The sequence below is a fragment of the Peromyscus leucopus genome, chromosome 6 (assembly GCF_004664715.2).
Source record: "Peromyscus leucopus breed LL Stock chromosome 6, UCI_PerLeu_2.1, whole genome shotgun sequence".
Lineage (NCBI taxonomy): Eukaryota > Metazoa > Chordata > Mammalia > Rodentia > Cricetidae > Peromyscus > Peromyscus leucopus.
Genome location: NC_051068.1, coordinates 66,734,526 through 66,761,567, shown reverse-complemented (window position 1 = coordinate 66,761,567; position 27,042 = coordinate 66,734,526). Strand labels below are relative to the sequence as shown.

General features: G+C 44.0%; 1 protein-coding gene and 1 non-coding gene across 2 annotated transcripts in view; both read right to left on the bottom strand.

The window, feature by feature from the left end:
- Positions 1-27,042, bottom strand: part of LOC114707902 (GON-4-like protein) — a 66,281-nt gene that overhangs the window by 15,569 nt on the left and 23,670 nt on the right. The window contains 10 exon segments of the mRNA XM_037206774.1: positions 78-194; positions 2,251-2,401; positions 4,174-4,318; positions 6,367-6,535; positions 8,349-8,435; positions 8,902-9,100; positions 12,918-13,021; positions 15,848-15,888; positions 17,810-17,911; positions 22,831-23,023. Coding sequence (XP_037062669.1) covers positions 78-194; positions 2,251-2,401; positions 4,174-4,318; positions 6,367-6,535; positions 8,349-8,435; positions 8,902-9,100; positions 12,918-13,021; positions 15,848-15,888; positions 17,810-17,911; positions 22,831-23,023 — 1,308 coding nt within the window.
- Positions 23,438-23,600, bottom strand: LOC114707967. The gene has a single exon (XR_003736732.1). It is a non-coding gene; the product is annotated as a U1 spliceosomal RNA (small nuclear RNA).

The window sequence follows — 27,042 nt, the reverse complement described above, 5'->3', positions numbered from 1 at the left end:
TTTGTGAAATTATCATTTAACTCCACAGGAACTTTTCGGGTCTTCTGCCTCACACAGACATGGAAGGATGGACAGACCTTTAACCAGAATGGGAGCCGGTGTTCCTCCTTCTCTACGGGAGGCCTCCACTGCTGTGGCTGGGTCTCTTCACAGCACCTCATCAGAACTGGCAGCTGTTTGGTCTTCTTATAAAACTAGGCATGAAAACACAAATCATAAGTCATATTCTTTCAGACTGGGAAATGGGGTGGCTGATGGTTTCACACGCAAAAAATATCAGGTGTAAATGCTATGTATTTCTGCATTTCAAACAAAGTATCTCTAATTAATGAAGATTTCAAAATGTTCCATCTCTAAATGAAATTATCCATTCTGATTACCACTAAGACTCAAAATTATCATAGCATGAGGTAGGCAGAGGCAGGTGGATCTCTAAGTTCCAGGCCAGCCTAGTCTACAAAGTGAGTCCCAGAACAGCCACAGCTGTTAAGACACACACACACACACACACACACACACACACACTCAGTTGCTCCAGCACACAGAGCGTACCCCTCACCTTACACAGAAGCTACTCTCCAGCAAGTAGCAGTGTTAAGTGGAAAAGCCACTCTAAAGCAAGCACAGGGTGCACAGCTGTGACCCCAGGGGGAGAGGAGGGGAAGACTGCGACAGTTTCATTCCCAAAGGAAATGGCTGGAGGTAGTGACAGACACCTTTAACCCTAGCACTTGGAAGGAAAAGGCAGGTGGATCTCAGTAAGTTCAAGATCACCCTGGCCCACATAGCAAGCTCCAGGACAGCCAGAGCGACACAAAGAGATCCCATCTCAAATAAACAAACAAATGAATAAATATAAAAGAATAAATTGGACAGGCAACTGGCTTGAGCATGAGAAACTGAGTTCACATTGTAGAAGGAAGAACAGACTTTCTCAAGTTGTCCTCTGACCTCATGTGTGCACATGCCCCTCCCAAGGTAAGTAAGTGTGATTTAAAAAAAACAAAACAATGAGGGGCTGGACAGACAGTTCAACAAGTGAAAGTGCTTGCTGCTCTCACCAAGGACCTGGGTTTACTTCCAAAAACCCACACTGGGCAACTCACACCCACCTGTAACCACAGTTAATAGATCCAAGTTCCCCTGATCCCCACATGGTGCACATACACTCAGGCAGACAATAGACATAAAAGAACAAATCTGAAACACACACACACACACAACACACACACACACACACACACACACACACACTTTAAGTAAATGTATAAATAAGGAGAACTGGGGATATGGTTTAATGATTGCTCCACTCCTACCTATGAAGGAGGAAAGAGAGGAAGGGGAGGAAGGAGGGAGGCAGAAGCAGGGAGAGGGAGGAAGGGAGGAGTGCATTACTGAGGTTATTAAATTAGATCTAAACCCAAATCCACAAGGTTATAGACCTGCTATGTAACAAGGGATAAGCACACCACCTTCCAAAACTGTGGGTCACAAGGGAAAGGGATCAAACACTGTCATAACTAAAGCCACAAAAAAATGCCTAACTCTTTAAACCATTTAAATCTTTTCTTCTTTGTTTCTTTTTTTTACTTTTCTCTGTTTAACTAGGTTATTGTTATGGAGCCCTGGAGAGTCCTAAACTCACAGCAATTCCAGAGTCTCCGTCCTCTGGGTGCAGTGATCAGGGCCGCAACACCACACCTGGCTCACTGGACTCCTAAGGATCCTCTGCATAACCTTGGCATCAGTGTCTAATGAAGAGCAGACTGGCAGCTGGAGAGGGGGCTGGGCGGTTAAGAGCTCCTGCTCTGATAGAGGACCCCGTTCAGTTCCCAGCACACAGGCACCCAGGTCAGGTGGCTCACAGGGACACATGCTTAATGAAAAAACAGAACAAATCTTTCAAAACCCCAGAGAAAGCAGCACTGTGGAGGTTTACAGACACAATTCTCTCTACCTGAGAAGGTCAGAGTAAGGAGACACAATATGGCTAGAAGGAGCAAGGACTTGTATAATTTCTTACTCAGGAAATATCCATAAGAGAGGCTAAGGTGAAGGTACTCCAGAGCAAATTAATGGATCAATGTCTTACAAAGGAAAGAGCAGGACAGACCTAACACAGTGGGAGGAATGTCCTTTAAAGCAGCCTTCTTTGGGAGGGACCTCCCTCCCTCCCTGAGGGCTGAGAGGAGGAGGAGGGCTGGGCGCTCCTCTGCAGGAGGCACAGGGCAGCTTGCAGCAAACACTCACTTTAATCACGTTGTTAGGAGCTCTGTTCTGGTTGAGGTTCTTGATCCTCACCGTCAGCTGGTGAGCGGTCTTACAAGTTACAAGGTACTTGCTGATTAGAGGTTTAGGGAACTCAGTGCCTTCGAAGTGCTTCAGTCCTAAAGCTAACAGACTGAGAGAGAAGCAATGATACAACCTAACTTCACAGACCTTTCTTCAAAAGAGCTCTCCAAACTGCTCATGCTTCACAAGACTTTCTATACCTTCAGGCATTTATACAGTACTGAGTGTTTTAAGAACCAAACACACAGGGATCAATGGCATAGGCAAGACCCTGGATTAATCCCAAGCACTGTTAAAATAAAATTTCTTTAAGTTCTTTGCACAAACATCCTTGGAGAGGCCTTGGATAAAAACACGAAAGACACAAAAACAGCCACAAGTACCCTCTCAACACCCAGGAGGCTGAGGCAGGAGACGACAGGGTCAAGACCAGCCTGGGTTCATGGCACAACCCTGTATCAAAAAACACGGGCTGTGATGTAACTAACTCGTGGGTTACAGCTCTTGCCTACCATACAGAAGGCCACAGGACTGAACTCCAGCGCCCCCTAGTTTAGTTTCAAAGATTACAGAGTCAGACTAATAACAAAGAGCACAGCACAACACAAATGAGAAGGGTTGCATTCACTCCTGCATCAAACCCTGGGGGGGCGGGGAGGGAGGAGCACTGCTTTAAGCTGGAAGCCAACATGTGCTACACAAAAAACACTGCTGCATCCCTCCTTGCAAACAAAACAAAACAAGAAAGCAAAACCCTACTACCAAAAACAAACAAACAAACAAAAACCTGTTCTTAGGATGTAGAGGCAAGAGGATTCAAAGTTCATGTTGAGTAACATGACCTTTTCAAGTTCTATGATGGATACATAAGGGTCTGCCTCACACAATAATAATGAATAAATCAAAGAATAAAATGACAATTTGAAGTCCTAATTTTTCTTTTTGTTTTTGTTTTGTTGTTTTGTTTTTCACGAGAAGATTTCTCTGCATGGCCTTGGCTGTCCTGGAACCTGCTAGATAGACCAGGCTGGACTCAAACTCATAGATCCACCTGCCTCTTCCTCCCAAGTGCTAGGATTAAAGGCGTGGGCACCAGCCCCTGACAAGGCCTTGTGTTTTTGAAAAACCTAATTATAAAATTATTTAAATTACTGAAGCTCTATCAGAATGCCATGAGAGAGCTGAGGCAGTAACTCATACAGTTCCTAGCAACACAAAGCCCAGAGTTTAACACCCAGCACCACAAACACCAGGCTAATGGCTCACATCTGTATTTCCACCTTTTAGGAGGTAGGAGGAGGGTCAGAAACTAAAAGGCGAAGAGAGTAAAAGAAACAAGAACCACGGTCTTTGGGCTGGAGGACAATAGGGTAGAAACTTCTTACTCTGAAGATCTGCTTTCAGTACTACTACAAGACTGGCTTACAATAAACAAAAGGTTAAACAATGCCTTTAAATGCTTCACAAATGTGTGTGGAGGGCTGGAGAGAGGGCTCAGGGCTTAGGAGCACAGCCCACTCTTCCAGAGGACCCAGGGTCAGAGAACAGCATCCACATGGTGACTCACCACAGTGCAGAACTCCAGCTCCAGGGAATCCAACTCCCTTTGCTGGCCTCTGTGGGCACTGCTTTGCACATGGGGCACAGACATACAAGCAGGCCAAACACCATTATACATAAAATGAGACAATGATAATAAAAAGCTTTAACCACAACTTGTGTGGCATGTCCTGCAAAAGACACTGCGGAAACTCTGTCCATCTACACGGCTTTTCTTTGGTCTGTGTCCTTACCATGCACATCTTATTTCACCTATGCTTCTCAAAAGCAACTGTCTTGTCTTTCACTAACGCATTCTTTTCATCCTCACAGTAAACTCACTTGTCCTCAGCCTTGGTAAAGATGATCTTATCCCGAGGATTATTTGCCTTCAGTGAACATATGGGGAGAAGCTCTGGATACATGAAAACCTTGTTTGTGGCCAGGATCCAAGCAACTTGCTTTGGCAAACAGGGAAATTCACTGGCTGTTAGAGAAGAAAAAAGAAAAAAAAAATCTGTGACCAGTACAACCCAAGGACCAAAGAGTTTCACAAAAGTGTATAAATCCATTTTTATACAGAGCAGAGATCTTCTCTGACTTGACTCCCTCAAGTTTCCAGTCCTTTCAACCTAACATTGCCTAACAGGAGCTGAACCAAGCTGATTCCCTTGTTCGTTCCTGTGTGGGACACTTTATCTACTAAGACAAGAACACAGGGCACCCAGCAGTGCCCACACACACTGATATCCTCAGACATCTTTTCATCCCTTCTCTCTTTAAAAAGCTTTGCGAGACAAAGGACTTCAGCAAGATTTTTGTTCTGCCAAGATAAAAATTATACTTTCTTTATCCTTTTTTACAAATCTGGTATTCTAGATGGCAGTGAGAAGGTTCAGTACAGAAAACTGCAACAGGGCCTGATGACCTGAATTCAACTCCTGGCTCCTGGGACCCACACACGGTGAAGGAGATAAAACAATTTCCACAGCTCTCCTGTGTAGTATAGTGTATATGTTCTCTCTCTCTCTCTCTCTCTCTCTCTCTCTCTCTCTCTCTCTATCCTCTCTCTCTCTCTCCTCCTTCCCTCCCTCTCTCTCTCCCCCTATCCTATCTTCTATCTATCTATCTATCTATCTATCTACCTACCTACCTACCTACCTACCTACCTACCTACCTACCGATCTATCTATCTCTCCCCCTCAACCCCGTGTGTGTATGTGTAAATATATCAACATGATTTAAAAATACAAAGAAAGTGTAAGTGACATTCCACCTTTGAATGATATGTTGATTGTAGACTCAGGCCCCAAGTGAGAAATCAACACTAGACATTTGTCACACATGTAGGAAGTATTTTACCACTGAGCTACATCCCCAGTCACAAATATTTGATCTTAATGATTCAGACTAAGAACTTAAACATGGGGGTGGGGAAATGGCTCAGTGGATAAGAGCACTGACTGCTCTTCCAAAGGACCCAGGTTCAATTCCAGACACACACATGGTGACTGACAGCTGTCTGTAACTGCAGTCCAGGGGATCTGACGCCCTCATACAGACCGGCAGGCAGGCAAGACACCAATGCATATGAAAGGAAAATAAACCATTAAAAAAAAGAAAAAGAGGGGGCTGGAGAGATGGCTTAGTGGTTAAGAGCACTGACTGCTCTTCCAGAGGACCCGGGTTCAATTCCCAGCACCCACATCACAGCTCACACCCATCTGTAACTCCAGTTCCTGAGACCCAACACCCATGGCAAAACACCAATGTACGTGAAATAAAAATAAATAAATTTAAAAAAAAAGAACTTGACCATGACCAAACCTTCACAGTGTGACTTTCATCTTTACCAAACCCCAGCTACTTTTCTCGTGAAACCGAACACTTTTCCACATGTCGTTCAAGTCCAGTTTTTAGCAGGGATTCCTGAATCCCTATTCTGGCTCTTGGCTTTCTAAGTTTTGCCCTAGCATAGATATTGTCACGTAATACTCAAGCCTAGAATATAAAGGATAAAATACAGAAAACGTAAATTATAAATATTCTGCACACTCCATCCTTAAGAATTATACATAGGGAGCCGGGCGGTGGTGGCGCACACCTTTAATCCCAGCACTCGGGAGGCAGAGCCAGGTGGATCTCTGTGAGTTTGAGGCCAGCCTGGGCTACCAAGTGAGTCCCAGGAAAGGCGCAAAGCTACACAGAGAAACCCTGTCTCAAAAAACAAACAAACAAACAAAAAAAAAAAAAAAAAAAAGAATTATACATAGGGTTGGAGATATGGCTCAGCAGTTAAGAGCATTGGTTGCTCTTCTAGAGGTCCCGGGTTCAATTCCCAGCAACCACATGGCAGCTCACAACTGTCTGTAATTCAAGTTCCAGGGGATCAGACTCCCTCACAAAGATATGCAGGTCAAACACCAATGCATATAAAAATTAACAAAAAAAGGAATTACACATAAAAAATTTATTAAAGACTCGTCTCTGACTGCAAATCAAAGGCTGAAGTTGACTCATTCATTCATCTCCTACCAGTCTTCTTGACCGTTTTATGAGGACTGCAGTCAACGCTGACATGTGTGAAGTCTTCAATGAGCTGCATAGCTCCCATCCAGTTACAGGGTTGGAACAAGGTCTGAAACTTGGGGTTGAACTGTTGGTGAAGGGCGATGGAGTTCTCTGCAAAGGTTCCCAGCTCTTTCTGAGAATAAAGGACACAAGGGAGATCTGAGAGGATTCCAGACAACTAATGCCACAGTCCTCAGACTCTGAAGGGAAAAGGGCCCTTCCTGATAGGATTAGAGGCAGGTAAAAGTCTCTATTAATGGACATCATTCCATTATGACTACTCTGTCTTCGTCCCCAGCGATTGGGAACTGGACCTCCATTCATTTGTCACACTTGGGTTTAAAGTCACTGAACATTCTGCAGTCTTGCAGATGCATCTTACACTCTCAAGTTAGAATCAAGATTCATCAGCAGATCTGTTGAGAAGAATGTTCAAAGCCCTGGGTTTTAACCTCAAAACAGAGGTGGGGGAGGGGGGTGAGAGGTAAGGGTAAGTTTGGAGGGGGGTTAAATTAGATACACACACACACACACACACACACACACACCACCCCAGACTTTTGAGAGTCTCACTCTGTAGCCCAGGAGAGCCCTGAACTCAGGATCCTACTTTCTCATTCACCAAAGTACTAGAAATAAAGGGGATTACCATACCCACCTCCTGATTGTAAAGAAATATTTTCTAAAGGTCTGGAAAGATGGCTCAGCAGTTAAAAAGTATTTATTGCTCTATACAGGACCCAGGCTCAGTTCCCAGCACCCACAAGGTTGATTACAACCATTAATAAAGCTAGTTCCAGGGAGATGTGACACCCTCTTCTAGCCTCACAATCATCAAGCACACATGTTGTCCATATACATACATGCAGGCAAAACACTCATACACAAAATAAAGCTAATTATTTAAAATTTTCTGAAATATGCACCAAAAGAAAATTTTCTTGGGCTTCAGAGATGTCTCAGAGGTTAAGAACACTGACTGCTCTTCCAGAGGTCCTGAGTTCAATTCCCAGCACCAAATGGTGGCTCACAACCATCTGTAATGGGATCTGGTGCTCTCTTCTGGCCTGTAGTCATACATGCTGCATACATAATAAATAAATTAATAAATAAATCTTAAAAAAAAGAAAATTTTCTCATGGTCATCTGAATACAGTTAAAAAGTGAACAGACTTTTACCACAAATAAGTCTGGCATATTCAAACACACCATAGAACCACAAAAGGGCTTCCTCCAGGGCGCTCTTACCTGAGAGCTTTTCCCAATAGGGAGTTCCTTCTGACCTCCTGTCACATATCTACTATTAATTCTACAAGGATGAAAAAGGAGGGGGCGGGGAGAGGTGAAAGGGAGTATGGGAAGGAGGAAGGACCCATCAAAGTTTACAAATCTTTCAAAACACTTAAAAAACGTCATAAGCAAAATTAATTCTATACTAAACAAAGCTGAGCCTAATAAACAGGTCATGAACTCAACATCCTTAAATATAGAAGTATCAAAGGGTGAGAGAGCCCGGAGGCTCACTTAGGAGAGTGCTTGCCTAACGTGCAGGAAGTCCTGGGTTACATCTGCAGGACCCCATAAATTGGCCACTGTGTGTACATCCGTAACTAGGCCCTTATGAAGCAGAGGCAGGGCAATCAGAAGCATAAGGTGAACTACAGGAGTCTGAGGCTACCTTGGACTACGTGAGACCCTGTCTCAAAAAAAAAAAAAAAAAAAAAAAAGGATCCCAAGATGAGGAGGATGCAATTAAAATGACATCAGAATGTTTCCTGAGTTCAGTGTTCTGTCAAGCAAAAGAACAATAGGTTCAGCGACCAAACACATCCAGTAGAGAAGGAGAAACACAGATCACACCCAGTGAGTAACATTCACCTGAAAACTGACTTGTCAGGCTAACGTCAAACTTAAGTCTTCAGAGTTATAGATGTGTGGAACCTTACCAGAAATACTCTGGTGGTGCTGGCCTCGGAGCTGAGGTTGGGGTTGGAGGTGGTGAGAAGGTGGATTTGTGTCAAGAGCTGAACATGCTGGGAAGGAAAAAAACAGACACTTCATAATGTTGCCATTTCAGAAACACAGATCTTACCAAGAAGTCTGCAAATGTATCACACACATCTTGCTTCTCAGAGGCATTAGAGCAGAGCAGGATCTTGGTATGAATTTCTGAGATATTTTCCTCAGAACAAAACCACAAACTCAGACAAACTTGAACCTCACACTAGAGAGACTAAGACTGAGAGAGGAAAACGCAACACTGACAGTTACTCAAGTGTGAATGTGTGGTCGAGAACTCTGAATTCCCTCATCCTGAGAATTAGCGAGGTCTCTATCTGCGTGCCTGCTCTTCTCTCAAGGTCTTACGGACTCGGGGTCCTATGGCCCCGGTCTCCACGGGAAGCAGGACAGCCATCTCTGACTTTACAACACTGCTCCCTTCGGCTTCAGTGTTAAGCTAGGAAATGATGCAATCACATGGCAATGAGAAAGTCTTGCCTGCTGCATCTGCTGCTGAAGCCTGCTCCTCTGTGCTGCGTCTAGAATCAGAGCCTGATGGACCGTCTCCTTCTGAGGTTTAAGCCTCTCTACTTCAGGCTGTGGTTTGGAGGAAGATTTTTTCATTTTCAGTTGTTCAAGCAGCTCTTTCACCGTCCGGTGTCGTTCATTTAGCAAGTTGGCCAATGGTTCCTCAAACCTATTCCCACAAGGAAAAAAAAAATCTGTATATTTTCATAGGTCATCAAATTCCTTGAAATGACATCTGAACCAAGCCTGAACAATGTCCACTTATTTTTTTTATTTTATTTTATTTTTTTTTATTTTTTTTTGGTTTTTCGAGACATTTCTCTGTGTAGCTTTGCGCTTTCCTGAGTCACTTGTAGCCCAGCTGCTCGACTCACAGATCGCCTGCTCTGCCTCCGATGCTGGATTAAAGGCGTGCACCACCAACGCCCGGCTATTTTTTTTAATTATTTTCATTTTTTAAGATAAACTTTATCTTTTTATATTTTATGTGCATGGGTGTTTTGCCTGCATGTGTGTCTGTGTGAGGGTGTCAGATCCCCTGGAACTGGAGTTACAGACAGCTGTCAGCTGCCATGTGGGTGCTGGGAATTGAACCTGGGTCCTCTGGAAGACGAGCCAGTGCTCTTAACCACTGAGCCATTTCTCCACAGCATGTTTATACTTTTGATCTTCAAATCTCACTATAACCAGTATCTATGCTCCTTAAACAAATCATTTCCTCAGACTGTTAGGATTACATTCAAATGAAATAATTCTGTTCCCCGAGAAGAGCACATGCCTAGAATGCTAGAAGCCTGGGGTCAATCTCTAGCAATGCCAAAGAGAACTCTGATTTATCTTTCACCTTCTTTTGATATAATTAATTGCCTATAGGAAACACACACAGAGAAAAATTACATTAAAAAGGAAAAGCAGAGCCGGGTGGTGGTGGTGGCACACACCTTTAATCCCAGCATTCAGGAGCAGAGGTAGGTGGATCTCTGTGAGTTTGAGGCCAGCCCGGGCTACAGAGCTAGTACAGGACAGGCTCCAAAGCTACAGAGAAACCCTGTCTCAAAAAACCAAAAAAAAAAAAAAAAAAAAAAAAAAAAGAAAAGCAGAGAAACACCTGTGTAACAGACTGCCACAGCACCTGGGCCTCACCATCCTTGCATTCTACCAACACATCTACTCTATGACGTCTTCCCAACATGGCGGGCGGAGAAGCTTCCAAAAGCACACCATGTGGTCTCTCATTTACCTTCTACTCCAGCCCTTTCGATTCTGGCTGCCCTTCATTCATTTCTTTAAAAGGGAAGGCCCAGGGTGAGGCTATACTTGCGTTACATGTAGAAAATATTTGTTTTATAACTGAGTTCTGGGTTTGATTCCTAGCAACAAAAACAAAAACACAGAAACCTGCCAAAGCCTTGCTACCATGTAACAAGAAAGAAATGCTAAAACCCACAGCAGCTTAGATGAAAACAAAGAGTGGCTAGTTCAAACATTACTATACTACCTCCATGCAAGTATCTTTCACCCATTCAAACTCCTTTCTGGTGTTGCCTACCACAACTGTGCATCCTGTCCACAACCGGGCTGTCCTGGAACTCATGTCATAGACCAGGCTGGCCTTGAACTCACAAACATGAGGTTTATTTATTTTTATTCATGTGTATGAATGTTTTGCTGGCATGTATGTCTGTGTACTACATTAAGGTATACCAGTTTTCTTCAAGATTCAAACATCCCATCATTTCAGGGAGCCTCTCAAGACTGGAAATAAATTTCCAAAATATCACCAGGAAGTCCCTGAAACTGACCAGATTCACTGGGCTCCTCCTTGCTAGGAGTAAACATTTATTCTGCTGAGGATCACTCTCACACAATTAAGCTACAAACAAGAAGCAGAGATCATCCAAGCATCCCAACTGATATAAATGGTTTCCATGCTGTGTTGGACATCACTAACATTTTGCTTCAGTATTCCCTTAGCTGCTGAACTGATGTATGCTTGGACTGGACATCATGGCCTTCAGAGAGAACCCCTACTCTCTGTAAAAATGTCTCCTTATATAATGCTAACCTTTAGAAGCCTTAAAGATTGGCTAAAGGATTCGGAAGAATAGTAAAATCAGCAAACGAGTTTAAACAAAGATATCCTCAGGACTTAAGGTATTGTTTTGTTTCCCTTAGTTTTTTATTCTTCTCTCATATGTTAAATCCAGACTGCAGTTTGCCCTCACCTCCTGGACCCCATCCTTCCCCATGACGGATCCACTCCTCCTCCTATCCCTTCAGAAAGGGCAGGCTGCCCTGGGATATCAACCAAACACGGCATACCAAGTTGAAGTAAGACTAGGCACTTCCTCTCATATTAAAGCTGGACGAGGCAACCCAATAGAAGGAAAAGGGTCCTAAAAGCAGGTAAGAGAGTCAGGGACAGCCCCACTCCCACTCTTAGGAGTCCCACAAGAAGACCAAACTACAAAAGCATGACATATCTGCATGATCTGCACAGGCCCCAGCTCAGACCCAGGAAGGCTCCCTGATGGTTGGTTCAGTCTCTGTGAACCCCACAGCCCAGGTTAGTTGATTCATTTAAAAGGATTGTGGGTGAAAACTCAGTGCAAGAGGTAGGTTACTGCTGTCTGAGCTAGTCAGTAGTCAGGGATGCCCTGAGGCTCCATAAACCATAACTGCTGCTAACTGCTGTCCAGAACTACATAGCACATTCCTTTACTAAAGACTCTGCACACTTCTGTCACAGGACATACAAAAATCGAGCTGTCATGGCGCTAGAAATAGCCTTCCTGGAGGCTGTCTTTATCCTAGGTCAAAAGTACCATGCAGGCTGTTTGTGGAAAATCACCACCAAAGGTGCTGCTCAGCTGTGAAGTCTAAATGATGCACTATCAGCATGACAGGCAAGATGCTGCTGCTTCTGGTACAACCAATTGCTTGCCTCTTGGATTTAAGACCCAGCTCACAGGAGGGAACTCATGTTAGGTTCTGTAAGCCAGGGCAAAGACTTGTGGCTGTGGAGGTCATAGGCCCCTGGGTCAAGGTAACTGCTCTGTAAACGGACGTGATATACTTGGCAGACCGCCTTTTCGTGATGGGTGTTTATGTCTACACGTAAGGTTGTTCATGTGACTACAGGTACCCAGAGGTCACAAGAGGTTATCTAATCCTCTGGAGCTGGAGTTACAGGGGATGGCACCTGACGTGGGTGCTGGCACTGAACTCTGATCCTCTCAAAGAACAGTCTGAGCTCTCAACCTCTGAGCCATTTCTCCAGACCCTTGGTTTTTGGTTTGGTAACTCGTTTGCTAAGTCCAGGGACCATTTGAGGAGTGAACACAACAGGGCAATCAAGCTCAGATTCCCAGTAGCTGTCAGAAGGAGGGAGATGAAGAAGAGAAAGAATGAAAGCTGTGCCCTTTGGAGCCCAGGACAGCATGCTCAGCAATGCACATTAACAAGCAGTCGAATGGGTGTGTCTAAGTGGGTGGAGAACAAGTGAAAACGTCCAGAGAGTCAGCAATCCATGCTTAGGCCCTGGGCCAGCATCAGGATATAGGAGCAGGGAAAGAAGGGGGCTGGTACAGTGGTTAAGAGCACTTACTGTACCACTTCCTGTTCATGCAGAAGACTCAGGTTTGACTCCCAGCACCCACACAGTGGCTCACAACCATTTATAACTCCAGGTCCAGGGGATCCAATGCCACCTTCTAGCATGAAAGTAATGCTCAACCACTTGCATGGAAAGGCTGCTCTCAGTGCCAGCTGTGATCTCTCTCCCTTCCCAAACAGATACAGCTCTGTCTATAGCTGTACTGCCCCATAACCAGGAGACTTGGGTTTGCTGGTTTGTTAACTAACTCACCTCTAGGGCAAAACAAGAGGGTGAGGGAAGACTAATTATACTTTCTTCAAAAAACAACCAAAACTACCAAGCCTCTTCAGAAACATATTATCCCTTCTCTCCATCTCAGTCAGCATACCGTAGGGTTTGAGGGGTGTTGAAGTCTGGCCGAGACTCTGGAACACGCTCCTCTTCCTCAGGGCCATCTTCTTCCATATTAGAGAATCCCATTTCATCTTGGAACTGTGGGCAAATGAAAAGGAGGGTTTTCTCAAGGGAATGTTCCTTATGTTCGTCTCTCTAGTGATAGTAAGTATTAGCAAAAGTAGAGAATTCAGGAGCGTTAATAATGTTGGGATTCAAAAGAGACCCTAGGAGGGGAGTTGGCTCAGGGGTTAAGAACACTGGTTGGCGAATAGGACCCAGAATCAATTCCCAGCTCCAACGTGGCAGCACAAACGATCTCTCACTGCAGTCCAGGGGATCCAATGCCCTCTTCTGACCTTCATAGGCACCAGGCATGTGGTACACAGAAAGACATGCAGGAAAAACACTCATTCACATAATGAATAGTATTTCCCACTGTTCTCAAAATGCAGAGTTGTGGAGCCCAGGCACAAACATATATACAAGTAATAGTGTACAGAAAGAACAGGTTATACATGTATATTTAGGAATATACATATATATGTAACAAAATTAATGAAAAGAGAGTACATGAACTTTAAAGAGAACAAGGAGAGGTATTTGGAATGTTTGAAGACAGGAAAGGGAAGAGTAATATGAAGAAATTTTATTATTTTTATATATTTTATTTATTTAGTTTATTATTTTATTTTTAAATCACAGCTATAATGGAGCTATTCCCATTTCAGGAGTCTCAGGGTCCCATACTAACAATGGCTAATAACTCAAAAAGAAGTCTTTCGACTGGCCAACTTATAACATAAACTGAGAGAGAATAGATAACCCAAAATAACCAATCTCTTCCACAGAAACACCTTGGTGTGTGGTTTATGTGTGTACATGTGTGTTGTGTAAATGTAGAGACCAGAGTTTGATGTAGGGTATCTTCCTCAAGCATTTTCTTTTTTTTTTCTTTTTTTTTTTTCTCATTTTTTGACACAAACCAGACTGTTTAGTGCAGAGATATTGTTATGATCCTAGTTAAGTGACCCCAGGTAAGGAGGTGCTGGGCCCCTCAGTTCGGAGCTGTGTGGGGAAGATGGGAGGGACAGAGGGCTTTCATCTGACCCTCAGAGTCCCAGCTGCACGGACCCAGCAGGTGGGTCACAGAACAGTTCGGGTGAAACGTACCAGGAACTCCAAGCAGCATATCTTTCTTGCCCTTGAACAGCTCGGCCACATTCACCTTCTTCCCAGATTCCCCTTCAAACACCTCCACTGAGGGGATACCATCTCCCTCCTTGGTTGGGGCCATGGCCATCACAGCACTCCTGAGGCTGTGGGCTCAGCCACATGCCACACTGCTGAGTAGTAGCCTGCTCTGCCTGCCATGGAGCAGTAACATGGAGCAGTCCCTTGGAGCAGTCCCATGGAGCAGTAACATGGAGCAGTCCCATGGAGCAGTAACATGGAGCAGTCCCATGGAGCAGTAACATGGAGCAGTAACATGGAGCAGTCCCATTGAGCAGTGACATGGAGCAGTAACTAACATGGAGCAGTAACATGGAGCAGTAACAACATGGAGCAGTAACATGGAGCAGTAACATGAAGCAGTCCCATGGAGCAGTAACTAACATGGAGCAGTAACATGGAGCAGTAACTAACATGGAGCAGTAACATGGAGCAGTGACATGGAGCAGTAACTAACATGGAGCAGTAACATGGAGCAGTAACTAACATGGAGCAGTAACATGGAGCAGTAACTAACATGGAGCAGTAACATGGAGCAGTAACTAACATGGAGCAGTAACATGGAGCAGTAACATGGAGCAGTGACATGGAGCAGTAACTAACATGGAGCAGTGACATGGAGCAGTGACATGGAGCAGTGACATGGAGCAGTAACTAACATGGAGCAGTGACATGGAGCAGTAACTACCATGGAGCAGTAACATGGAGCAGTGACATGGAGCAGTAACTAACATGGAGCAGTAACATGGAGCAGTAACTAACATGGAGCAGTAACATGGAGCATCAAGCTGGTTCTGCAGCTCAGGACATGTAGCTCCACCTTCACAGCCACCCCTCTACCCACCACCTCCTAGCCCACTCCTCAATCAATTTTTAAATCGGGACTGTCATAAGCTCCAGGGACCAGTGTCTCTGTGCACACCAGAGTTGGATTTCAAGCACACACCACAAGACAGGCTTTTATGTGGGTTCCCGGATATGAACTCAGTTCCTCATGCTTGTTTGCAAACACATAACCAACAAAGCTTTCTCTCCCAGCCCCAGAATTTTCTCTCTTTTATAAGACTTTTCTTTTCTTTTTTTTTTTTTTGTGTGTGTGTGTGTGTGTTGTGTGTGTGATGGGGATGTGGTGAGATATCCAAGAAGGCCAGATGAGGGTATTAGATCCTCTGAAACTAGAACCACAGGTGGTAGTGAACCACTGGACATGGGTGCTGGGAATTGAACTTGGATCCTCTGGAAAAGCAGCAGGTGCTCTTAAATGCTAAGTCATCTCTCCAGTTTCCCCACACACCCATAATATCTTTAAACAGGCAGATTTTCCTGCCATTCTCTTTGGAACCAATCACTCCAGTCTCTCTTTGGAATGTAAACTCTGCTGGACTAAACAGACCTCTGCTTCCACTGAAAAATAACCTAAAATCAAGAGACGATTTCAAGAAAAAATGTCTCTACGATCAGTGTGTCCAAATGATAGTTTGCAATGACAGCCCCTAGGAATAGCATGTAGATAATAAGCGTCTAATACATGTGGATCATTGAGAGTCCACTGCTCAGAATTTCCTGGCCATTGTACTCCTTGCTGGTTCTGACACAGGCAGACCATTCTGCTGGAGAGAAAATACCTAAGAGCAAAGGACAGAGCTTACTAAAGAATTTCACCAAGTCGCTCACTCAAAAATCATTACTCACAGTTTCAAACAGCTCCTCCATCAGCCCGTTTACTTCTTTTTCTGTGAAAAGGCAAAGAAGTATGTTAGCAGAGATGAGTTTCATTTTGTAATAAGGAAAACCTCTATTCTCCCAAGGCATCTGAACAAATGCTCATATCCATCCTTCAAGCAGAAACTCAAAGAGAGTTATGAAAACACCAACTGTGCTTCAATTCCTGTTCAAGATGCTTGGGGTACATGGAAGAACAAAAGACAGAAGTGTTGTTATCTGTGCCTGAGCCACAAGACTCAAAGGCATGCCAGCAGGCTTCGGACCAAGAGGAGAACAGAGGCTAGGGTGTCAGAAGGCCATAATACTTATGAGCAAAGAACCACTCGGAAGTCTCTGTCCTGGGCTGCATGTTTACTGGGGTCACAGGCTAGTTTATGTACAGCTTGAAGACAAAGGGTCTTGCATACACGGGTTGGACTGAGAGCATGCAGGCATTATCAGTTCAAATTCCAGAGTCCCGGTCAGGGAGAAGTACAGGGAGGGAAGGAGGCACATCACTTAGTTTATCAACTGACAGGCTGTCAGCAAAATAACATGTTGGCACCAGCTTTCTAGCAGGGAAGAAAAGACTTGCTAGCTTTTAAAATGATGTGATTTTTGTCCCGATGAAGAAGATCCAGGTTTTTCAACTGGAGTCTTGAATCAACACCCAGTTCCTACCACAATCTCTGAGAGATTTTGGTGTGCAGCAAACGACACCAAATTGTTTGATTCTAGAATTCCACACATTTATTTGTTTGTTTGTTTGTTATGGTTTTTCAATACACGGTTTCTCTGTGTAGTTTTGGTTCTTGTCCTGGTTCTTGCTCTGTAGACCAGGCTGGCCTCGAACTCACAGAAATCCGCCTGCATCTGCCTCCCGAGTGTCGGGATCAAAGGCGTGCACTACCACTGCCTGGCAGAAGTCTCCTTTTTTTTTTTTAAGAGATTTATTTATTATACATACAGAGTTCAGTCTGCAGGTGTCCTTGCAGGCCAGAAGAGGGCACCAGATCTCATTACAGGTGGTTGTGAGCCACCATGTGGTTGCTGGGAATTGAACGCAGGACCTCTGAAAGAACAGTCAGTGCTCTTATCCACTGAGCCATCTCTCCAGTCCAGAAGTCTCCTTTCTTAAAGTTTAAATTCTAGTGGACTGTTCAATATTAAATGATTTTATAAGAAAAGCAGTTATAATCCCAGTTCTCAGGAGGCTGATGTAAATTAGCTGTTCAGGAGTGAAGACCATATTGGCTATATAAGTCAGTGGCAAACTCTGGCTACATAATGAGATTCTATCTCAAAACAAAATGAGAAGATGAACAGGTAGATATGGACTTGGAGTGCTATCTGATAAAGCAAATACATTAAGTGTGTGAAGACAACAGCCACCAATCCCAATAACCTCAGTTGGATCCCCAGGAACAACATGGTAGAAAGAGAACTGACTTCCCAAGTTGACCTCTGTGTCTACAGTTGGCAGGTCCCTTCTGCTTGCAATGGGCCTTTTCTGTCTTGGCACCTTTCACTGAAAATCTCTTAATCATGCTTCATTGGCTAAAACGTCTTATCTTATGAATCCTTCCTTCCCTAAGACTTCTAAGAAGAACAACCTCTTTCAACAGACTGGCATCCCTCAAGCACACAGCACCTACACAGCACCTATCACTTTCTATCCCCTCATTAAGCTCATTGCCTGCAAGGCAGACGCCATGACCACATTCATTTTGGCATTCAGAGAATAGTACAACCCTTACCAAATAGTAAATGCCAAACATAGAACTATAAGGTGTACAAAGCAACTTTCTGCATAAGCTCTGTATTTAAACAATTACAGAAATAAACAAAGCAGACTTAATTGTCTAAATATGAATTGGCCCTCAGCCTCCAACACATCTACAGAGTAAACAAAGCCATGCGGACAAGACAAGAATGAACAAACTAACTTACTAGTGATTCTCACTGCACGGTCAGTACGGAAATCCTCTGTGTCTGGTTCATCAAGATCTTCCAGGAAGTTATATTCTGGATCATCATCATCATCCGCTTCATCTGGGGGGAAAGATTTTAGACACTTTTACAAATTCTGCCTCTTTTATTCCCCAGACAATGTCTCTGTCTCTGTCAATCTCTGTCTCTCACTGTGTATGTGTGTGTGTGTCTGTATATATATCTTTCTCTATCTTCCTGTGATTTTTTTTTTGAGACAGTCTCACTCTGTATGCCTAGTTGACCTAGGACTCACTAAGTAGACCAGGCTGGCCTCGAACCCATACATCTGCCTGCTTCTGCTTCCTAAATTAGGGCATTACAGGCATGCATCACCGTACCACCATGCCCAGACCCCCAACCATGAACTTTTACCTGTAGAAACAAAAACTAAAGAATCTTTCAATGAGAATATTTTGCTTTTTTATTTCATTGCACTTATTTGAGTATATGTGTGTGTGGAAGCCTTGGCATGTGTGGTTGTTTGAATGAGAATCGTCCCCATGGGCTCATATATTTGAATGTTTGGTTCCCAGTTGATGCAACTGTTTTGGACAAAGATTAGGAGCTGTGGCCTCATTGTGTCTGTCACTGGGGGTGGGCCTTAAGGTTTCAAAAGCTCACCCCAGGCCCAGTCTCTCTGCCTCCAATTTTCAGGTAAGATATAAGCTCTCAGCTACTAACCCTGTGCGATGCCTGCCTGATTACTACCGTCCTCTGCCATGATGGTCAAGACTCACCATCTACAACTGTAAACAAGCTCCCAATTCAATGCTTTCTATGTAAGTGGCCTTGGTCATGGTGTCTCTTCAGAGCAATAGAATAGTAATTAAGAGAGCTTGCATGTGGGGCTCAGAGAACAACTCGTAGGAGATGACTCTCGTCTACCACCATGTGAGTCCTAGGGATGGACTGGAGTTACTGGGCTTGGCAGCAATCACCTCTACACAGAGCCATCTCATTGACCTTTGCTTTTTTCTTTCTTTTCTTTGAGACAGGGTCATATTAAGTTACCAAGCCAGCCTAGAAGTTACTACCTATCACTAGATACCCTCAAGGAAGGTTAAGGTCCTCGTACTCTGCTGCCCAAGGGTTATGATACAGGAAGGGGTCGTGAGTGCTCCACCTTCCCTGATTTTTAGGTCACATTTCCCCCCATACTTTGTGAGTATCACTTTGCACAGAACACTTGTTGTTGCACCTACTTTCTACTATGAGCCAGGCTCCCTTCTCTCCTCCCAACAACATTCAGTGTCAACAAGCAGCAACACAGGGAAGGCTTCCCACGACCCACTTCAGTAGTCACACATCCATCAGTGTGCCCCACAGAAACAACACTGCTTTCCTTCTGCTGTTCAAATGTATCGTGTGTGTGGGGGGGTGCCAACATAGCACAGCACACACGTGTCAAGATCTGTGGACAGTCTGCAGAAGATGGTTCTCCCCTTCCACCATGTGCGTTCTGGAGATGAAACTCAGGTCATCAGGATTACAACAAGTACTTTTACTCGAAAGTAATCCCAATGGCCCCAAATGAACATTTTATGATATAGGGGGAAAACAAAGGAGACAAATTCCCAACAATTAGGAAAGGACTCTGTGTTAGGTCCCCAAGGCAGGCCCCCTGCCTCTGATGAGCTGGGCATCTCACCCACAGAGCTCTCATGGGAAATACATTCTAGTTTTGGGAAAATGGGAGTGTTGGGAAGATGGCTAAGAGTACATGTTGCTCTTGAAAAGGAGGGGTTCAGGTCCCCGCATCCAGATGTGTCTTACAACCATCAATACCTCCAGTTCCAGGGGATCCAATACCTTCTTCTGACTTCCTTGGGCACCACACAAATGTAGTATACATATATACGTGCAGGCAAAACACTCATACACATCACTATGTATGTAGACCTGTTGGTATGGGACACTCTTTGGAGAACAGGCTATCCTTGAACTCACATAGATCCTCCTGCCTCTACCTCCAGAACACTGAGTTCAAAGGTATCAGCCAAGACACAAAGCTACACAGAGAAACCTTGTCACAAAAGACCAAAAGAAAAAAAAAAGGTATCAGCCACCATGCCAAGCCTTTTAAATTTTGGGTGGTTCTCTATGTTTGCTTGCTTGTTTGTTTTACACTTTGAAAAAGTATATAATAGTTTTTAAAGTCTGTAATAGTTTGAAAGCGAGCTCTGCTTTCCCTTGGTTTGGAATTGTGTCACTCCTGAGTGTGGGTGCACGGGTGGACTGCACATGCACAGGCCAGAGGACAACTAAAGTCAGTGCTCTCCCTCACACAAGTGCTGGGAATCAAACGCAGCTTCTCAGGCCTCTACAGAAAGCACTTCCGCCATCGGAGACATCTCAGCAGGGCTACAGGGAGACCTCGTCCCCAAAGAAAAACTGTTGCATGCTTTTCTTTTTATGTGTACGACGTTTCCCGTGGATGGATGTACGTGTGTGGTGGTGCAAACCTTTAATCCTGGCTTTCAGGAAAAGAAATAAGGAATTGCTTTAGGCACAGCGGGAAAGGAAGGACGGAAAAGGAGGGAAAAAGAGAGGGACTTACAGGCCCGGAGCCTGTCTTGCCACCTATGCAGACTTTACTCAATGCCCACAGGAGGGAAGTACTATAAAAATGTACAATAATGTACACTGTGACTAACAGTGTGGTAGTAACATGTATCCAAGCACTTAGGACTTATCCACTTCTTTTCTTCAGCCCCTTCTATTCCTAGCTGTACTTACTCACTGACTGACTCTGCTTTATCAAAACTTTGATTTGATCAATACCCTCACCCCACTTACTGTAAAATATCCTCTGGGTCCGTGCATAGCTCACCCCACTGCTATGTAAGGGCTCCATGTGAGGTGCTACAACCCCAGGACAATATGTGTCCGTGTCCAAGCCACATACCACAACAGATCAAACATCTGAGTGCTTTCCCTGGACTTTTCAAATATTAGCTTCTAGGGGAAAGTTCTTCTGATATATTGACAATGCAAGAAAAAATCATGGATTTTTAGTCATGTCAAAAATACAGGATGAGAATGAAGGTAAATGACAAAGGAAATAAAGTAGAGAAGGAATGGAGAGGCCCAACACTAATAGAAGAGAGACCCTGGCCCTGCCTTGGTTCCACTACAGGCTTCCTGCTGTCCCAGATCTGTGGCAGCTGACCTCTCAGCATGAGTGTCAATTCCTGCAGTAAAAAGGGAAATTGTATATACAGTTTTCTATTTACATTCAGTAATGTGCTTGCCATATAAGCATGGAGAAGTGCATTTGAACCCCACAATACAAGTAAAGAAGCTGGACATGGAGGTACAAATGTAAGCCTAGAAGTGCAGAAGCAGAGACCTGACCAGCCTATTCAGTGACCTCTGCCCTCTACACACCCGTGGACACACACAAATTGTGTCCCTATGTAACATGAAAGGATCCTTACCACTTAAAATAGTCCAAAAACAAGAGAGGGAATACTAACGATTAGATTCACATAATGGCCATGTAAATATGAATTAAATGAGTCCAAAAATACGTCTGAGGTTATGATAAATATCTGGTGTTCTACGACAGTCCCAGGCCTCTCTCACCAAGCCCAGGTATAAAACCTCCTTTCTTCATGGCCTTTAGCTGATCATAGGAAATTCTCTGACCCACCTTAGTCATAAGAAACACCTTGAGGTCTTGGGTCATATAGTAGGAAAGGAATGTTGTACAGAAAAGCCACCAACCTCAACTGACAAGCCTGGCTGGGTTTCCACACCAGTCTTTTAGAATCACGCTACACAACAGTTTCCATAAAACCAAACAGGGTATGGTTGAGTGTTTCCAGACAGCTGAACACCTTTGGTTCTGTTAGGCCTGTGCTCAGAGAGAACATGAACATTTTCTCCTGTATCTCCCTTGGCATCTCTTCATTTACGTGTCTGAAGCTTCCTTCATACTAAACCATAGACAAGATCCTCTGAGTTCTCGTTCAACTCAAACAAATTATTCCAATCCAAGGAGTGGCCACATGCTCAGGTGGAGCATCCTGAGGTTTGTGACTGGTACCTAAAGCAGGAGCAGATATGGGAACCATGGGAACCAAGTCCTTAAAACTAGTAGGTTGTGATGCCATTTCTAAGTAGACAGTTCTAGAGTTAAATGGAATCAGGAAACCCAGCTGGTTATCACCACTACAGAATGGTTTACTTGCTCATAGAGAAATCCTCACCTCATCCTGTTGTTTTAAGTTTTTCGAGACAGGGTTTCACTGTGTAGCTTTGCGCCTTTCCTGGAACTCACTCTGTATGTAGCCCAAGCAGGCCTTGATCTCACAGAGATCGGCCTGCCTCTGCCTCCCGAGTGCTGGGATTAAAGGCGTGCGCCACCACTGCCCGGACAATTTTTAACTATTATGGATTTCTATATGTCTGTATGTGTGTGATGAACACACACACAGGGTCAGAGGTCAATTAATGGGATTCAGATGTCTCCTCTCCCTTGTGGATTCTGGGGATTGCACTCAGGTCATCAGCTTGGTGGCAGACTCCTTACCCTGCTGAATCTATCCTCTGAAGTCATAGAAATCCTGTGTTGATTCTGATGTACAAACAAAGAAAAACAAGAAACCTTCTTCACTGGCACGATTCCTTTTTTGTTTTTATTCTTTGTCCTTTGATTTTGGGGGGCTAGAAATGGAATGCAGCTGCCTCCTAAATGCTAACTAAGTTCATGTTCTCCCACTGAGCTCGATGACTTCAGCCTCTACAATCACTTCCTTTTGTTTGAGACAAGTGTTACTATGTTTCCCCAGGCTAGCCTCATGCCTTCCAGCATCTTCCTGTCTCAACCTCCCAAACACCTGAAACAAGTCTGACCTCACACGTGGAGCCACAAACCCATTATTAAAGCTTCTACTTGTAACACTGTTTCCCCCACACCAAAAGACAGAGTAGAACTGAGTGGATGAGAACTGATAACTGCAAACAGAACCACTCACCCTCGTTCTCCACGTCATCATTTAAGAGGCCCCCCAGCCACACCTTCCAGTCCTCATCATCAGCTGTATTCGGGTCATACATATCCGGGGTGATATCTGGAGCCTGAAGTTCAGCTTCTAGTTGGCCCAGAGGAACATCTTTCAGGGGCATCTTAGACCGAGTTCGGAATGCAATGAGACTGTCCTCCATGGGCTGGCCAAAGTACAAAGAAACAGCATCCAGTAGGTGAAAATAATGCTTCCAAATTCACCAGCTCCACCCTCTACAACAGACCTATTAAAAACCTAGTTCTTCCCTCCAGACAGTGCAGGTTTACTGTCTTCCAGCTGGGGATGTGGCCACGCCCTTAATTACAGCACATGGGAGGCAGATCCAGGAAGACCTCTGTGAGTTCAAAGACAGGCTGCTCTACACAGAGAGTTCCAAGATAGGCCTGTATAGTGAGACCCAGCCTCAATAAACAAAAACAAACAAAAAACCATCAACAACTCGGATTTCCTTTCTTCTGAATTCCTTGTGAAAACTTGTAAAGGTACAGTTTTAATTCCTGGTAAGTTCTGGTTGTCTGACGTTTTGTTTTTTTATTAAATATTTGGAGTTCTCGACAGAAAAGAGTGTCAACACAGTTCCTCACTGCCACAATTCTGCAGCCACAAGTTTACCGACTTTGGGGAAACCTCAGAGTTCAGCACATCAGGTATGAAATGCAGAAGCTGTGCCCTGGGTTTACCACCTCTGGAATCATGGTTTCTCCTGTGCCAGGATGGATGGTGGTTTGTTTGTTTTAAGGTTTACTCTTTAGGGACTGGCTAGATGGCCAGCAGTTAAGAGCACTGGTTGCACTTCCAGAGGCCTGAGTTCAATTCTCAGCAACCACATGGTGGCTCACAACCATCTGTAGTAGGATCTGATGCCCTCTTCTCCTGGCATAAAGATGTACTACAGATAGAGCACTTATACACATAAAATAAATAAAGATTTTAAAAAATAGCATTTATTTTTTGTTATGAGTTGGTGTGTGTGTGTGTGTGTGTGTGTGTGTGTGTGTGTGTGTGTGTTGTTACCTGAATATATGTGTGAGCATGACATGTGTGCATTGGCCACAGAAAGGGATTTGGCTACCCTGGAACTGAAATTACAGATGGTTGTGAACCATCATGTGGGTACTGGAATCAAACCCAGGTCCTCTGCAAGAACAACAAGTACTCTTAACCACTGAGCCCACTCTCCAGTCCCAACATTCACACTTTCAAAGAGTATAATTCAGTGGATTTTAATATATTCACAAAAATATAATGTAACAAATTCTGCAATAACTTTATTATCCACAAAAGAAATCCCATACTCACAGCAGTCATTTCTTCTGGCCTCTTTCCAATCCATACTGACTATTAATCTATTTTCCATGTCTATGTGTTGTCTACTTACTGGACATTTTATATAAGGGCATCACACAATGTACATTCAGCCTGTTTCAGAGTGTTTTCACTGTACATAATGTGTTCAAAGTTCACCAGTTCCTAGAAGTACTTTTTTTAGTGACCAAAAGCAATGAACCTTATGGACATACCACATTTTGTCTACTCACTCACCAGATACCAGACAAGGAGTTATCTCTATGTATGCACCACTAAGAATTCTATTGCAGGCTGGCTCCACCAATCCACAAGGCTACAAATGCTGCTGTGGGCTAGCTCCTAAGTACCCCAGCAGGCTTCTCCCCACCTCCCTGCTGCTTCCCTCAACTTGATAAGTGCCCTGATCATGATTTTCTATGTCTAAAAAAAGTTCATGAAACAGTTCCCACACCAGAACATGGAACTTGGGGTGGGTGACCCAAGTCTATATCCCCAGGCCATGGTCACTCCTATTTGGTTCCAGAAGACACTCTTAGCTTCTTTGTGGTGAGAGCTGTGTTCCCGCATCAACACTGAGCTCCAATTCCAGACCCTCACCTCTGGTAACAAGCCTGCTGGTAATTTGGACATGCTCACATTTGAGAACCACTAACACAGACATTTCTGTACATCATTACAGACTGGGATTAGCAGACAGCTGTGGCTCTTCCCGTCTTTGGATTGTCATTTACTTATTTTAAGATAGGATCCAGGAGCCCAGGCTGGCCTTGAACTCAAAAGGTCTTCCTGCTTCTGTCTCCCAAATGATCACAAACCTGTGACATCACCCCCAAGTAGTCCTTCCAATTCAGAAGCTCTATAATTCCATAGAAAATAAAAATATGATTTATCATCCAAAAAAAAAAAGAATTCTATTGCAGGCTGGAAGACCACTCAGCCTTTGAAGGCTAAGCTCACAACCAAAGATAGAGAAATTCTGTTGCTTGCCTGGTGGTGGTGGCTCATGGCTTTTATCCCAGCACTCAGGAGACAGGGTAGGCCAACCTGGTCTATAGAGTAAGTTAAGAATGCTAGGACTACATGGAGAACCCTTGAGAAACAAAGGAAAAAAAACAAAAGAAAAAAATCTGAGGCTTGGGCGGTGGTGGCGCACACCTTTAATCCCAGCACTCGGGAGGCAGAGCCAGGCGGATCTCTGAGAGTTCAAGGCCAGCCTGGACTACCAAGTGAGTTCCAGGAAAGGCACAAAGCTACACAGAGAAACCCTGTCTCGAAAAACCAAAAAAAAAAAAAATAATAATAATAAAAAATAAAAAATAAAATAAAAAATCTGTTGCTACAAATATTTGTGCATACTTTTGTTTTTGCTTTGTTACGTGGTTTGGGGTTTGTTTTGTATTGTTTTACTGTTAATTTAAGCCTAGGCTGGCCTTGAACCTATGATTATTGCCCTGCTGAGATTCTAAGATTTAGCCACCACACCCAGCTTTCTGTAGAATTTTCCATAAGTAAATTTTCTCTTGGATGGAAGTGCTGAGTCACCTCATCACTGCTAACTTTTTTTTTTTTTTTTTTTTTTTGGTTTTTCGAGACAGGGTTTCTCTGTGTAGCTTTGCGCCTTTCCTGGGACTCACTTGGTAGTCCAGGCTGGCCTCGAACTCACAGAGATCCGCCTGGCTCTGCCTCCCGAGTGCTGGGATTAAAGGCGTGCGCCACCAACGCCCGGCTCACTGCTAACTTTTAAAGAACCCTCAAAACACTGTCCACCTGGGGACATACTTCAGCTCATCCAATGCCTGTCCAGATGCACACAACCATGGGTTCACCTCCCAGTACCACATAACACCAAACAAGGTGCATGCCTTTTATGCCAGCACCTCCGGGTGGAAGCAGGAAAATCAAAGTCAAGGTCATCTTTGGCTTCAGGAGTTGGACACCAGCCTGGATACATGGAACATGGTCAAAAAAAAGAAGTTTTGGGTGGGTGGGTGGGGAGGAGATGGCATGTTTTAGGTCTTAAACTAATACCTTTGATCGATTTAGTGTGGAATTCTGAATTCAGTGAGATAAAGGGATCTACTTTTATTATTCTCCATGTGGATATACAGTTTCTCAGCACCATTTATTTAAAAGTTCCAATGTATATTTTGGTATCTTTGTCAACAATCAGCTGCTTGCTGTACATGCATGAGGTCATGTATTCCATCTCCAGGACAAAGGAAAAGGAGGGACAGAGAGATGGTTCCGTAGTTTTAAGTACTTGATGCTCTCACAAAGACCCAGGCTTGGTTCATACTACAAGTGGCTACAACTGCAACTCCAGTTCCAGAGGGACCAATGGCCTCTAGGGCACAGGCACACATGTGGCATACACACACAGACACAGACACATAAATAAAAAATCTAAAAGAAAAAAAAAAGGTTAAGTATGGTGGCGTGGTCTTGCTGAGTTCCTGGCCAGAGAATGACCCTGTCTCAAAAGGAAAGAAAAAAAAATTATCTTGCCACGTTACTGTATGTTCATTTTGTCTAAGAATTTTCAAATAGAGTTTTGAAGTTCTCTTAAGTACAGAATATCAAATGTAAATTTTTCGTTTGCACCCCTATAATTTCTCTAACTAAAGCTTCAAGCACTATACTGAACATGGTTGGAGAGAGTGGACACCCCTGTCTCCCTCTTAATCTTAGTGGGAATACTTTGTGTTTTATTAAGCATGATGTGGGGGACAGGTTTTTGAGGACAGGGTCTCTCTGTGTAACAGTCCTGGCTGTCCAGCAACTTGCCCTGTAGACCAGTCTGGCCTCAATCTCACAGAGATTCACCTGCCACTACCTCCCCAGTGCTGGGGTGAA